Source organism: Hylobates moloch, unplaced genomic scaffold (assembly GCF_009828535.3).
Source record: "Hylobates moloch isolate HMO894 unplaced genomic scaffold, HMol_V3 SCAFFOLD_5, whole genome shotgun sequence".
In the NCBI taxonomy this organism is placed as follows: domain Eukaryota; kingdom Metazoa; phylum Chordata; class Mammalia; order Primates; family Hylobatidae; genus Hylobates; species Hylobates moloch.
The window spans coordinates 84,356,382-84,367,914 of NW_026652280.1; the positions used below are offsets into that span (position 1 = coordinate 84,356,382).

The 11,533-nt window shown below is 58.3% G+C and overlaps 2 protein-coding genes across 5 annotated transcripts in view; both read left to right on the forward strand.

The window, feature by feature from the left end:
• Nucleotides 1-7,731, forward strand: part of CAPN1 (calpain 1) — a 31,698-nt gene extending 23,967 nt beyond the window's left edge. For all 4 annotated transcript variants that reach the window (XM_032153395.2, XM_032153396.2, XM_032153394.2 and 1 more), the window contains exons 11-22: nt 49-224; nt 1,075-1,086; nt 1,827-2,038; nt 2,144-2,183; nt 3,412-3,477; nt 3,562-3,619; nt 4,679-4,743; nt 5,205-5,273; nt 5,374-5,452; nt 5,693-5,809; nt 6,171-6,229; nt 6,591-7,731. In XM_032153395.2, the coding sequence (XP_032009286.1) occupies nt 49-224; nt 1,075-1,086; nt 1,827-2,038; nt 2,144-2,183; nt 3,412-3,477; nt 3,562-3,619; nt 4,679-4,743; nt 5,205-5,273; nt 5,374-5,452; nt 5,693-5,809; nt 6,171-6,229; nt 6,591-6,617 (980 nt within the window). In that variant the 3' untranslated portion in view covers nt 6,618-7,731. The remainder of the gene's footprint in view (nt 1-48; nt 225-1,074; nt 1,087-1,826; nt 2,039-2,143; nt 2,184-3,411; nt 3,478-3,561; nt 3,620-4,678; nt 4,744-5,204; nt 5,274-5,373; nt 5,453-5,692; nt 5,810-6,170; nt 6,230-6,590) is intronic.
• Nucleotides 7,732-9,030: 1,299 nt separating this feature from the next.
• LOC116468993 (solute carrier family 22 member 20-like) overlaps nt 9,031-11,533 on the forward strand; it is a 24,297-nt gene continuing 21,794 nt past the window's right edge. Inside the window, 3 exon segments of the mRNA XM_032153400.2 lie at nt 9,031-9,350; nt 9,353-9,595; nt 9,668-9,771. Of these exon segments, the coding sequence (XP_032009291.1) occupies nt 9,114-9,350; nt 9,353-9,595; nt 9,668-9,771 (584 nt within the window). The 5' untranslated portion in view covers nt 9,031-9,113.

The following is an 11,533-nucleotide window of genomic DNA, read 5'->3' on the forward strand; positions in this document are numbered from 1 at the left end:
GCTCTGCCCTGCCCTGCCTCTGATCCCCGCCTCCTCACCTGCCCTCAGCCACCTTCTGGGTGAACCCCCAGTTCAAGATCCGGCTGGATGAGACGGATGACCCGGACGACTACGGGGACCGCGAGTCAGGCTGCAGCTTCGTGCTCGCCCTTATGCAGAAGCACCGCCGCCGCGAGCGCCGCTTCGGCCGCGACATGGAGACTATTGGCTTCGCGGTCTACGAGGTGAGCAGGGTGGATCCCCGGTGGATCTCACTGAGCAGGCAGAGGACCTGGCGCCCCCGACCCGCAGTGCAGGCGGGCTTCCGCCAGGGGGCGCCAGGGGCCATGCCCTTCCCCACAAATTCCTCTCCACTCCCCCCACCATCCTGAGGGCTGGGAAATCTCAACCTCCAGGAGGCACCTGCTGAGGCCCTCTGGCCGAAAGAGAGGAAGGGGGTTGGCTCAAGGAAGGGAGATTCTGGGATTCACCTCACGCTTAGAGGGCAGCCTGCTGCTCTTGGAGGAGGGAGCTGGCTCAGCTGATGCCTGGGAGTACTGAGCTCTCTGTCTTGGAGGCTGTGAGCAGAAGCTGGCAGGGAAAGCTAGGGGATAGGGAGGGCCTGTTGGCCAAGGTGAGGCTGTGCCAGTCGCTCTGGGATTAGAACTCCTTGCTCTTGCCCTATATTTGCCCTGCTTCACACACTGCCCTTAAGACAGGGACAGAAACTTCTGGACCTCCCTGGTCGCAGTCTTGGCCCACACCCAGACCCCCTGGTAGCAGCCTGCAGTGGCCCTTTCCTGTCTCTGGGCTTTGGAACATTGCAGTTGGCCACCCCAGGGGCTGGCCTGGAGCCTCTGACTCAGAGTGGAGTCCTAGGGCAGGCATTCCCAGGACCAAGAGGACCCTGCCTGAGCCCTCCCTCCTGGGGCCCTGCTCTGGTGCAGGGACAAGATCTGGGTCCCCAGGGCCCTGCCTTCTGCCTCCTTATCCCATCAGTCCCGTCTAAGAACTCAGGACCTCTGCCCATCATGCACTGTGACCCTGCCCTGGGACAAACACACATCTCTGACTTCCCCTGTCTCTCTATTGCAGGTCCCTCCGGAGGTAGGTGTGGCACATGACCCACCTGCAGTCACACACCCCTGATGGTGCCAGAGGGGAGCAGCCCAGTGGCAAACCCACCCTGGCCTGGAGAGCTAAGAAGTCACCTTGTTTCACTGCTTGAAAAATGCTTCTCCCCACCTGTTCAGTGGGCAGAGCAAACATTGCTCTCCTGAGGGTCAGCACAGGTAGTCAGTGAGGGAGCTGGATTTGAGCCCTGGTCCTCAGAGCCCCTGTCTGACATGTACACACGAGGCTCTTCCTGCCTTGCCATCTACACCAAGTAAGTGCCAACTAGGGCAGTCCAGCAATGTCAGGAGCAGCGCATTAGACAGGCTGAGAGTTCTGTACCCTTGAGCAGTTGCTTAAGCTCCGAGCCTGTGTTTGTGTCTGTAAAATGGGTGTAATAGCAGAACAGCAAATGAGGTGCCGAGTACCCTGCAGTGCTGGACCTGGGGAAAGCTCCCAGTGATAATAATGACAGTGTTATTGAAACACATGCCTAATCTGCAATCCGGTGCTCCTCTCCTCTACCCTCTGCAGTGAGTAGGGTTGTTACATTTTACAGATGAGGAAACTGAGGCAAAATGTCTTGTTAGGGTCACACAGGCTGTGAGTGAGCCATGCCCCAGCTCTCCAGCCCCTTGGCCAGGACAAGGAGCCTGGAGTCTGGGTCTGGGGGCGGCCCCTGAGGGTGGGCTGAGTGGGCAGCTGCAGCCCTGCTCCCTCCTCCCTCCCACCAGCTGGTGGGCCAGCCGGCTGTACACTTGAAGCGTGACTTCTTCCTGGCCAATGCGTCTCGGGCGCGCTCAGAGCAGTTCATCAACCTGCGAGAGGTCAGCACCCGCTTCCGCCTGCCACCCGGGGAGTATGTGGTGGTGCCCTCCACCTTTGAGCCCAACAAGGAGGGCGACTTCGTGCTGCGCTTCTTCTCGGAGAAGAGTGCTGGGACCGCGTGAGTCATGGACCGGCCCCTGCCACTCTCCCCTCTCCCAGCCAACCCCCTCAGGCCCTCTGCTGTCCCCCTCTGACTGGCTCCTTTCCTCCCCACTCTCTGCAGGGAGCTGGATGACCAGATCCAGGCCAATCTCCCTGATGAGGTGCGTGGTCCCACCCCACCAGGCCCCGTCCTCCTCTCTTCCTCACCCCTGGGTGTGTGATGGGGATCCAGGTGTCCTGTCCCCTGAGTTCCTGCTAACGGGGAAGATCCCCTCCTGGCAGGAGCCATAGGAGTAGTGCTAATCCCTCATTGGCCCAGCACTTTACAGTTTGCAGACGACCTGTGATACTAATGGCACAGGCCCTGAGCTCTCACCTGGTGGCGGGTTTGTGCTGAGCACTTCACCTGTGTTACCTCACTTCCTCCCCACATCAACCCTGTCCGGGTCTTGTTGCCATACCTCCTCTGAATGGGAAATTCAGGTTCACAGAGGTTAGGGAACTTGCCTGAGGCCATACAGTAGGGATCCAAACTCTTGCCCTTTTTTTTTTTTTTTGAGACACAGTCTCACTCTGTCACCTAGGCTGGAGTGCAATGGCGTGATCTCGGCTCACTGCAACCTCCGTCTCCTGGGTGCAGGTGATTCTCCTGCCTCAGCCTCCCGAGTAGCTGGGATTACAGGCGCACGTTGCCACACCTGGCTAATTTTTGTATTTTTAGTAGAGACGAGGTTTTGCCATTTTGGACAGGCTGGTCTCGAACTCCTGACTTCAGGTGATCCACCCACCTCGGCCTCCCAAAGTGCTGGGATTACAGGTGTGAGCCACTGCACCTGGCCCAAACTCTTGCCTTTTACTCACTGAGCAGAACAGCATCCCCTTCATTTAGGTCACATGAGTCCTGGGTATGGGGCAGGGCAGGGCAGGAACGAGATTCCCTTTTCAGATTAGAAAAGTGAGACTCAAGCCGGGCGCGGTGGCTCACGCCTGTAATCCTAGCACTTTGGGAGGTTGAGGCGGGTGGATAACCTGAGGTTGGGAGTTTGAGACCAGCCTGGCCAACATGGCAAAACCCCGTCTCTACTAAAAATATAAAAATTAGCCGGGCATGGTGGTGGGCACCTTTAATCCCAGCTACTCAGGAGGCTGCGGCAGGGAGAATAGCTTGAGCCCAGGAGGCGGAGGTTGCAGTGAGCTGAGATCCCGCCACTGCACGCCAGCCTGGGTGACAGAGTGAGACTCCATCTCAAAAAGAAAAGAAAAGAAAACTGAGGCTCAGAGAAGCGAAGTGACTTGTAGCAGATACGCAGCCTCAGCCCTCCCTCCAGCTGCCTCCACGTGGGCAGGGCCGGGGCCTCTCTTACCTGCTTTCTCCCCTTCTCGGTCCAGCAAGTGCTCTCAGAAGAGGAGATTGACGAGAACTTCAAGGCCCTCTTCAGGCAGCTGGCAGGGGAGGTAGGTTGGGGCATGGCGCGTTGGGAGGGGCTTGTGAGGGGCAGCCCTCTCCTGGGGCAGGTGCCACCTCCTCTCTCTCCCCAGGACATGGAGATCAGCGTGAAGGAGCTGCGGACAATCCTCAATAGGATCATCAGCAAGCGTGAGTCCCCGTGGGGCTGCCCCACCGCACCATTTCTTCCACATCAGAATCCAGGCTCCTGCTCACACACTGAGCTGAACCCCATCCCTTGGCCTGCACGAGTCAGGGAATCCTCCAGTTTTTCTGAGCCCAGTTCCCTTCCATTTCCATCCCATACTCCTCCTCCTGACCTGCCGTCCTGATAATCCCTGTGCTCGGGTGCTGTGCTTTTGTGGGATTAGAAGCACAGCCTGGCCAGGCACAGTGGCTCACACCTGTAGTCCCAACACTCTGGGAGGCCGAGGCAGGAGTCGCTTCAGCCCAGGAGTTCAAGACCAGCCTGGACGATATGGAGAGAACCTGTCTCTACAAAAAAGTACAAAAATTAGCCAGGCGTGGTGGCATGCACCTGTAGTCCCAGCTACTCAGGAGGCTGAGTTGGGAGGATGGCTTGAGCCCAGGGAGGTTGAGGCTGCAGTGAGCTGTGATCACATCAGTGCACTCCAGCCTGGGCAACAGAGCAAGACCCTGTCTCAAAAAAAGAAAAAAAAAGCAGGAGCAGCACCTTAGTGCCAAGGAAAAGTCTACCTTTCCTCCCAAAGCCTCCTGGGCCAGGCTGAGTGGCTTGGGGAACACCACGTGACTGGCTTCACTCCCCAGGGCAGACAACTGCTGGCCTCCCCTCCCCTCCCCTTTGCTGCCACTGACCTCCATCCACACGGTTTCCTTAACCAGAGCCTCTCTCCTCCTCTCCTCTGCTAGTGAAGCACTGCTTACCCTCCTAGCCTGCAGCAAGCCCTGCCCTGCCCCATCTTTCTACCCAATTTCGCGCTCTTCTGTTTCACACTCGTTTCTTTTTACTTTGGACTAATTGTGGCTGTTGGGACTTTGGCTTGATTGCTAAAATACTTTACCTGTACTTCCTGATGATACAAACAATCCTGCCCACTTCCTCTGCCAGATAGTGCACCCACTCATCAGGATTTGTGCGTCCTTGACTCTGCCCCACCCAGTGCTCCCAGCAGGGGCAGGTGCAGGAAGCTCGCTAGGTGGAGATGTTGGAATTGGTTTTTCTTGCAGACAAAGACCTGCGGACCAAGGGCTTCAGCCTAGAGTCATGCCGCAGCATGGTGAACCTCATGGATGTATCCTTCCGTTTGCTTTTGTCTCCTGAATGGGGTTTTGGGTGGAGGTATCGGTGTTGGGAGAACGGTCCCAGGACAGCGGAGAGAACGGGACAGAGCCATGTGGAGTGTGGACACACAGTGCGCCATGCTCAGATGCCTCCCTGGATGTCTTCCTGTTGGTTGGGAGGGAGAGACTGAGGCACAGACCTGTGTCAAGTGAAAGGTGGAGCAAGACCTGGGTCCCCATTGACCCGGAGGCTGGTGCTGTTTCTGACCCCTCCCCAGCCCACTCCACTGCAGCCCAGCTCAGAGAACGAGGCAAGCCCGGCTGTGGGCTGACTGCACGTGGCTTTTGCTGCTTCTCCTCGCCCAACCCCAAGTCGGCTTGCTGGCTTGGCAGCCGTCTCCACTTCTGCACAGTTGCCCACTCTCCCATGCCTGGTCTAAGTGATGGAATTTCCTTCTTAACGGCCACCCAGCGTGATGGCAATGGGAAGCTGGGCCTGGTGGAGTTCAACATCCTGTGGAACCGCATCCGGAATTACCTGGTAGGTGGTCCCCACTCACCTCAGTCATGCAGGTGCCGGCTGGGCAGGTGGGAAGGGCCGGGTGACTCAGCCTGGCCCTCACCCTCTGCCCCCACCCCAGTCCATCTTCCGGAAGTTTGACCTGGACAAGTCGGGCAGCATGAGTGCCTACGAGATGCGGATGGCCATTGAGTCGGCAGGTGAGACCCCAAGGCTGATGGCACCTGTGGGGACTGGGGCAGGTAGCCCCACTGCTCCTATGCCCCAGGCCCTTGTCCCTGGGGTGCTAGTGGTGACGTGGTAACAGCCATCTTGTCCTTTTCCCCGAGGTTACTAGCACCTTGCCTAGCCCCAGCCCCCTTCCTGGGGACCCAACCTCTCCCCCATCCTGTTGGGCAGGGGCTGCGCCTCCCTGACCTTCACTCACTCTCCTGGACCAGGCTTCAAGCTCAACAAGAAACTTTACGAGCTCATCATCACCCGCTACTCGGAGCCCGACCTGGCGGTCGACTTTGACAATTTCGTGTGCTGCCTGGTGCGGCTAGAGACCATGTTCCGTGAGTGTCCCCAACCGCCTCCCACCCTCCAGCTCCATCCCAAACGCATCCCCCAGGAGCTGGGGGGAATGACAGATGGGTGAATTAGCAGATACAGGCCAGTGCTATGGGTGTGTGCCAGAGAGGCCTGGGTCTGGGTTTGGGTGGCCCTGGCTGAGTGCCAGGAGAGTTGGGGAGGGAGGGAGATGACAGTGGCTTCTCAGGCAGCAGGAAGGGGTGAAGCTTCCCAGCTTCAAGGGCTGTCAGCTTGCGGCACTGTGGGGAGGTAGAGAGGGACCAGGCAGGAAGGGGGCCAGGCCTGGCCCTGCGTGAATATCCCACTGAGTTTTCAGCCCTATATCACCTTTTCTTGAACACACAGGATTTTTCAAAACTCTGGACACAGATCTGGATGGAGTCGTGACCTTTGACTTGTTTAAGGTGGGAATCTCCCTGGGCCCATGGTGGGGGAAGAGTTCCAGGCGATCGAGTTTTCTCATCTGGCCAGTGTTCCCTGTCCTTTCCTGGAAACAAGGCTGGGCCACCTGAATCCTGAAAGGCTGGGGTGGGGGTGTCTGGATTCTGGGAAAGGAGCAGGAGGGGCGGCCCAGGCCCTTGGAGGCCTCTATGGGAGCCACGCTCCGGTTTCCCAGGGGTGGAGGAGGTAAGAAAGTAACCCCTCCATGAGGTCCCTGAGGTGGCTCCTGAGCCGTGGAGCTGGGGGCTGGACCTGGGGTTTGGGTGGGGAAGAAGCCAGGGAGCCATTTCTGCGGCCCCGGCTGACCTGCCTGCTCTCCCGCAGTGGTTGCAGCTGACCATGTTTGCATGAGGCAGGAACTCGGTCCCCCTTGCCGTGCTCCCCTCCCTCCTCGTCTGCCAAGCCACGCCTCCTACCACACCACACCAGGCCACCCCAGCTGCAAGTGCCTTCCTTGGAGCAGAGAGGCAGCCTCGTCCTCCTGTCCCCTCTCCTCCCAGCCACCATCGTTCATCTGCTCCGGGCAGAGCTGTGTGGCCCCTGCCTGCGCCAGCCATGGGCTCGGGATGGACTCCCTGGGCCCCTCCCATTGCCAAGCCAGGAAGGCAGCTTTCGCTTGTTCCTGCCTCGGGACAGCCCCAGGTTTCCCCAGCATCCTGATGTGTCCCCTCTCCTCACTTCAGAGGCCACCCATTCAGCACCACCGGCCTGGCCTTGCCTGCAGACTATAAACTATAACCACTAGCTCTACACAGTCTGCAGTCCAGGTGTGTGGAGCCGCCTCCCGGCTCGGGGAGGCCCCCGGGCTGGGAACGCCTGTGCCTTCCTGCACCGAAGCCAACGCCCCCTGTGTCCTTCCCTGGCCCTGCTGCCGCCCAGGAGCTGCCCAGCCTGTGGGCAGTCGGCCTTCCCTCCTTCGCTCCTTTTTTATATTAGTGATTTTAAAGGGGACTCTTCAGGGACTTGTGTACTGGTTATGGGGGTGCCAGAGGCACTAGGCTTGGGGTGGGGAGGTCCCATGTTCCATATAGAGGAACCCCAAATAATAAAAGGCCCTACATCTGTCTGTGATGTGTTTCTCCCCAGCCTACTGCCTGGAGGGCACCTGCCCTGGCCCATGGGGGCAGCTTGTGGCCTCAGCTCACCTCTCCCCTCCAACCCCTCCATCTCCTTCCCCTTGACCCTGAAGCTTGAACCCCTACTGGAGTACTGGGTATCTGGGCAAGGCCACCCCTGGCCCTGGGAGGTTGGGAAGGAGGGGTCCTAGCTGCAGGGACAGGGCCACACAGCTGAGGTCCCACATGGCTCTGCTGATCCTACATGCCCTCCCCGCTGCCCAGGAGGCCTGACCCCTACCTTTGTTGCACACTTCGTTCGGCCCGTTGAGGTGAGGCTGTGGCTGAAACTCAAACCTCTACTTAGCACACACCCGGCCCCCCAGGGAGCTCCCCAGAGCACAGAGCCGCCTTCAGGTCATTCTGCGGGGAGCCCCTGTGACCCCGACACCTGCACTTACATAAGCCCCTCCAGGGCCTTCTGGGATCTGGTTTTCTTACCAGAGATAAGAGTGGTTTGGGGGAAGGAAGAGGGGATGGGGCAAAGCTGCAAATGCAGAGCAGAGGCCAAGGTGGGGAGGGTGGGGGTTGGCTGCTGTCAGCTGCTGTGGGCCCCAGTGTTGGGGAGGAGATGGAGGTGGAGGCCCCTGTGTGCCCCATGGGGAAGGCTGCCCGCACACTGCTATCTTGAGCTTGCGTTTTGCCCTTGTCACCTCCTCACTGGGAGTCCAGGTCCTGTTGGGCTCAGGGTCTTCAGCAGTGAGGGCAGTGGCTCAGCTCTTCCTGGAGCCTGGGCTGGTGTGCGAGGGGCTGGAGGGCGGGAGCGTCTGCAGGGCCCCACCATCTTGCTCAAACCCTTACTTGCTCTCTGGATTGGGTTTTATTTGATGTGGGGATGGGAACACCACGTCTGGATGACCTGGGGCCCTAACCTCTCATAAACTGAGTCACTGAGGTAGGGGTGGGAAGAGCAGGGCTTCCTCCTGACTGCCCTATTTGGGCTTTCTTGCTTTGTTTCCTTCCTTTCTTTCTTTTCCTTTCCTTCCTTTCTTTCTTTCTGATGGAGTTTCTCTCTTGTTGCCCAGGCTGGAGTGCAGTAGCGTGATCTCGGCTCACTGCAACCTCTGCCTCCCAGGTTCAAGCAAGTCTCCTGCCTCAGCCTCCCAAGCAGCTGGGATTACAGGTGCCCGCCACCACGCCTGGCTAACTTTTGTATTTTTAGTAGAGAGAGGGTTTCACCATGTTGGCCAGGCTGGTCTAGAACTGACCTCAGGTGATCCGCCTGCCTTGGCCTCCCAAAGTGCTGGGATTACAGGCACGAGCCACTGCACCTGGCCTATTTGGGCATTTTAAAAGGGCTTTTTCCCAAGTGTCACCTGTGCAGCCAAGTCCCTGCTTTCTTGGGAAGTGGGGGAAGGGTAAGCAGCTGTAAACACTGCACCTCATTATTCTGAACTCTCAGCACTTAAGGCTCCAGCTGCGATTTGGAGCCTAGAGACAGGGACTGTGTCCCATGTGCCAAGGCTGGAATCGGGGCTCCCAAACATGCCGCGGTGTCCTCCGGAGGAAAGGGAAGTTGATGGTGCTCTGTTCACTGCTGGGGTCCTGCCGGTGAGGGCAGTGGGCAGGGCAGCTGGACATGCGGATATGGGTGGTAGGTGTGACTCAGCCCTGGGGTGAGAGATGGAGAGAGCTAGAGAAAGGGCATGGGGGAGGGGAGCCCTGCAGATGTGGGGACACCTGAACCCTCCTATGGGGTGTGACCTGAGCCCTCCGACACAGAGTGCACAGGATGTCTGCAGTCCTCACCCCTGGCCTGTTCCTCCCCCTCCCAGAGCCCCTCCCGGCCTCTCTACATAAAGCCGGGCAGGCTGGGCCTCAGGTCAGGCCTATGGCCATGGCCTTCACAGACCTGCTGGATGCTCTGGGCGGCATAGGCCGCTTCCAGCTCATCCACACGGCCCTGCTGCTGCTGCCCTGCGGCCTGCTGGCCTGCCACAACTTCCTGCAGAACTTCACGGCCGCCGTCCCCCCCCCCACCACTGCCAGGGCCCTGCCAACCACACTGAGGCCTCCACCAACGACTCGGGGGCCTGGCTGAGGGCCACCATACCCCTGGACCAGCTTGGGGCCCCTGAGCCCTGCCGGCGCTTCACCAAGCCTCAGTGGGCCCTGCTGAGCCCCAACTCCTCCGTCCCGGGCGCGGCCACGGAGGGCTGCAAGGACGGCTGGGTCTATAACCGCAGTGTTTTCCCGTCCACCATCGTGATGGAGGTCAGAAGGGGCTGGGTGCGTGGGGGGGCTGCTGCCGAGGCCCAGCCTGAAGCGCCCACGTCTTCCCTGCAGTGGGATCTGGTGTGTGAGGCCCGCACTCTCCGAGACCTGGCGCAGTCCGTCTACATGGCCGGGGTGCTGGTGGGGGCTGCCGTGTTTGGCAGCCTGGCAGACAGGTGAGCCCGTGGGGATAAGGGCCCCAGCCACCCAGTGCGGGCCAGAAAGCCTAGGCCTCTGCATTCATTTTTCTTTGTTACAGTTGATTTGTGCATTGTAAACAGATAATACATATAGTACATTCACATGTTTTCAAATCCCAAAAGGCACAGAAGAGCCTGCCGGGGATCACCCCTTTCCCGCCTCTGCCCCACCTTGCAGTAATCCCCAGAGGGCAGCCTGCTTTCTATGCCTTTTACCAGAGACATTTTATGATTCTATGCAGTCAAGCAAGTGGGTGTGTATGTTCCATTCCCCCATTTTTCTTTTCCTGTTTTGTATTTGTTTTCTTCTTCATGTGCCCCCATTTTTTTCTTTGAGATGAGGTCTCACTTTGTTGGCCAGGCTGGTCTCAAACTTCTAGGGTCAAGCAATTCTCCTGCCTCTGTCTCCCAAGTAGCTGAGGTGACAGGCCTGGTCATCCTTTTTTTATGCAAATACTGGCATACACCCCACGTGGTCCTGCACCCAGCTTTTTCTTCACTTTGGAGGCCTCTTCTATTCCTTCAGAAGGAGCTGTCCCATTCCTCCTAGTCTGTACACTACATCCCACTGTATGAATGAGCCAGTACAAACCCTAACTTGTTCCTCGTTATTTTTTAGAGGTGAGGTCTCGCTCTGTCACCCAGGCTGTAGTGCAGTGGTACGAACATAGCTGTCTGCAGCCTCGACCTTCTGGGCTCAATGATCCTCCTGCTTCAGCCTCCCCAGTAGCTGGGACTACAGGCACGCAGCACCACACCCAGCTAATAAAGAAAAAAAAAATTTTTTTTTTTTTAGTAGAGATGGTGGAGGGGGGGCGGGTCTCACTATGTTGCCCAGGCTGGTCTTGAACTACTGGGCTCAAGCAATCCTCCTCCCTCTACCTCCTAAAGTGCTGGGATTACAGGTGTGAGCGCTGCGCCTAACTGACCCCTATTGACAGATGGCAACGTGCAGCCAGCTCATGGCTCTGAAGTTGGCTCCCACGTCTCTCTCTCTGCACCTCTTTCCCCTTCCTCCTCTTCGCTCTCTCTCCCCTCTCCCTTCTCCTCTGCCCTTCTTCTCTCAGTTCAGGTTTGGGGGGCCCTCCCGGACTCCACCCCACACTCTGGAGTGTAGATGGCTCCCTGTGCTACACACCTCAGGCCCTCATCACACCATGTCATGATATATCCTGGTCTTTCTACATGTGAGCTTTTGTCTTATCCAGAGTGTCTCGTCACCAGCCCTCAACTCAGGCCTGTCACTTAGAGGTGATTAATGATCAATGAACATTGTGTCACAATGAATGAGTGAATGAAAGAATGCATGAAGAAACGAGTGAGCGAGCGGGTGAGTGAGCGGGTGAGTGTGCGGGTGAGCGAGTGAGAGGGCAGATGAGTGAGTGGACGAGTGAGCGAGTGACTGAGCGAGTGAGCGGGTGAGCGACCGAGTGAGCGGGTGAGTGAGTGAGTGGGCAGATGAGTGGGCGAGTGAGTGAGTGAGCGGGTGGGCGACCGAGTGAGCGGGTGAGTGAGTGAGTGGGCAGATGAGTGGGCAGGTGGGTGAGTGAGTGGGTGAGTGAGCAAGTGAGCGAGTGAGTCAGTGAGTGAGTGGATGAGTGGGTGAGTGGGTGGGTGGGTGAGTGGATGAGTGAGTGGGTGGGTGGGTGGGTGAGTGAGTGAGTGGATGAGCGAGTGGGTGGGTGGGTGAGTGAGTGGGTGAGCGAGCGAGTGAGCGAGTGAGTCAGTGAGTGAGTGG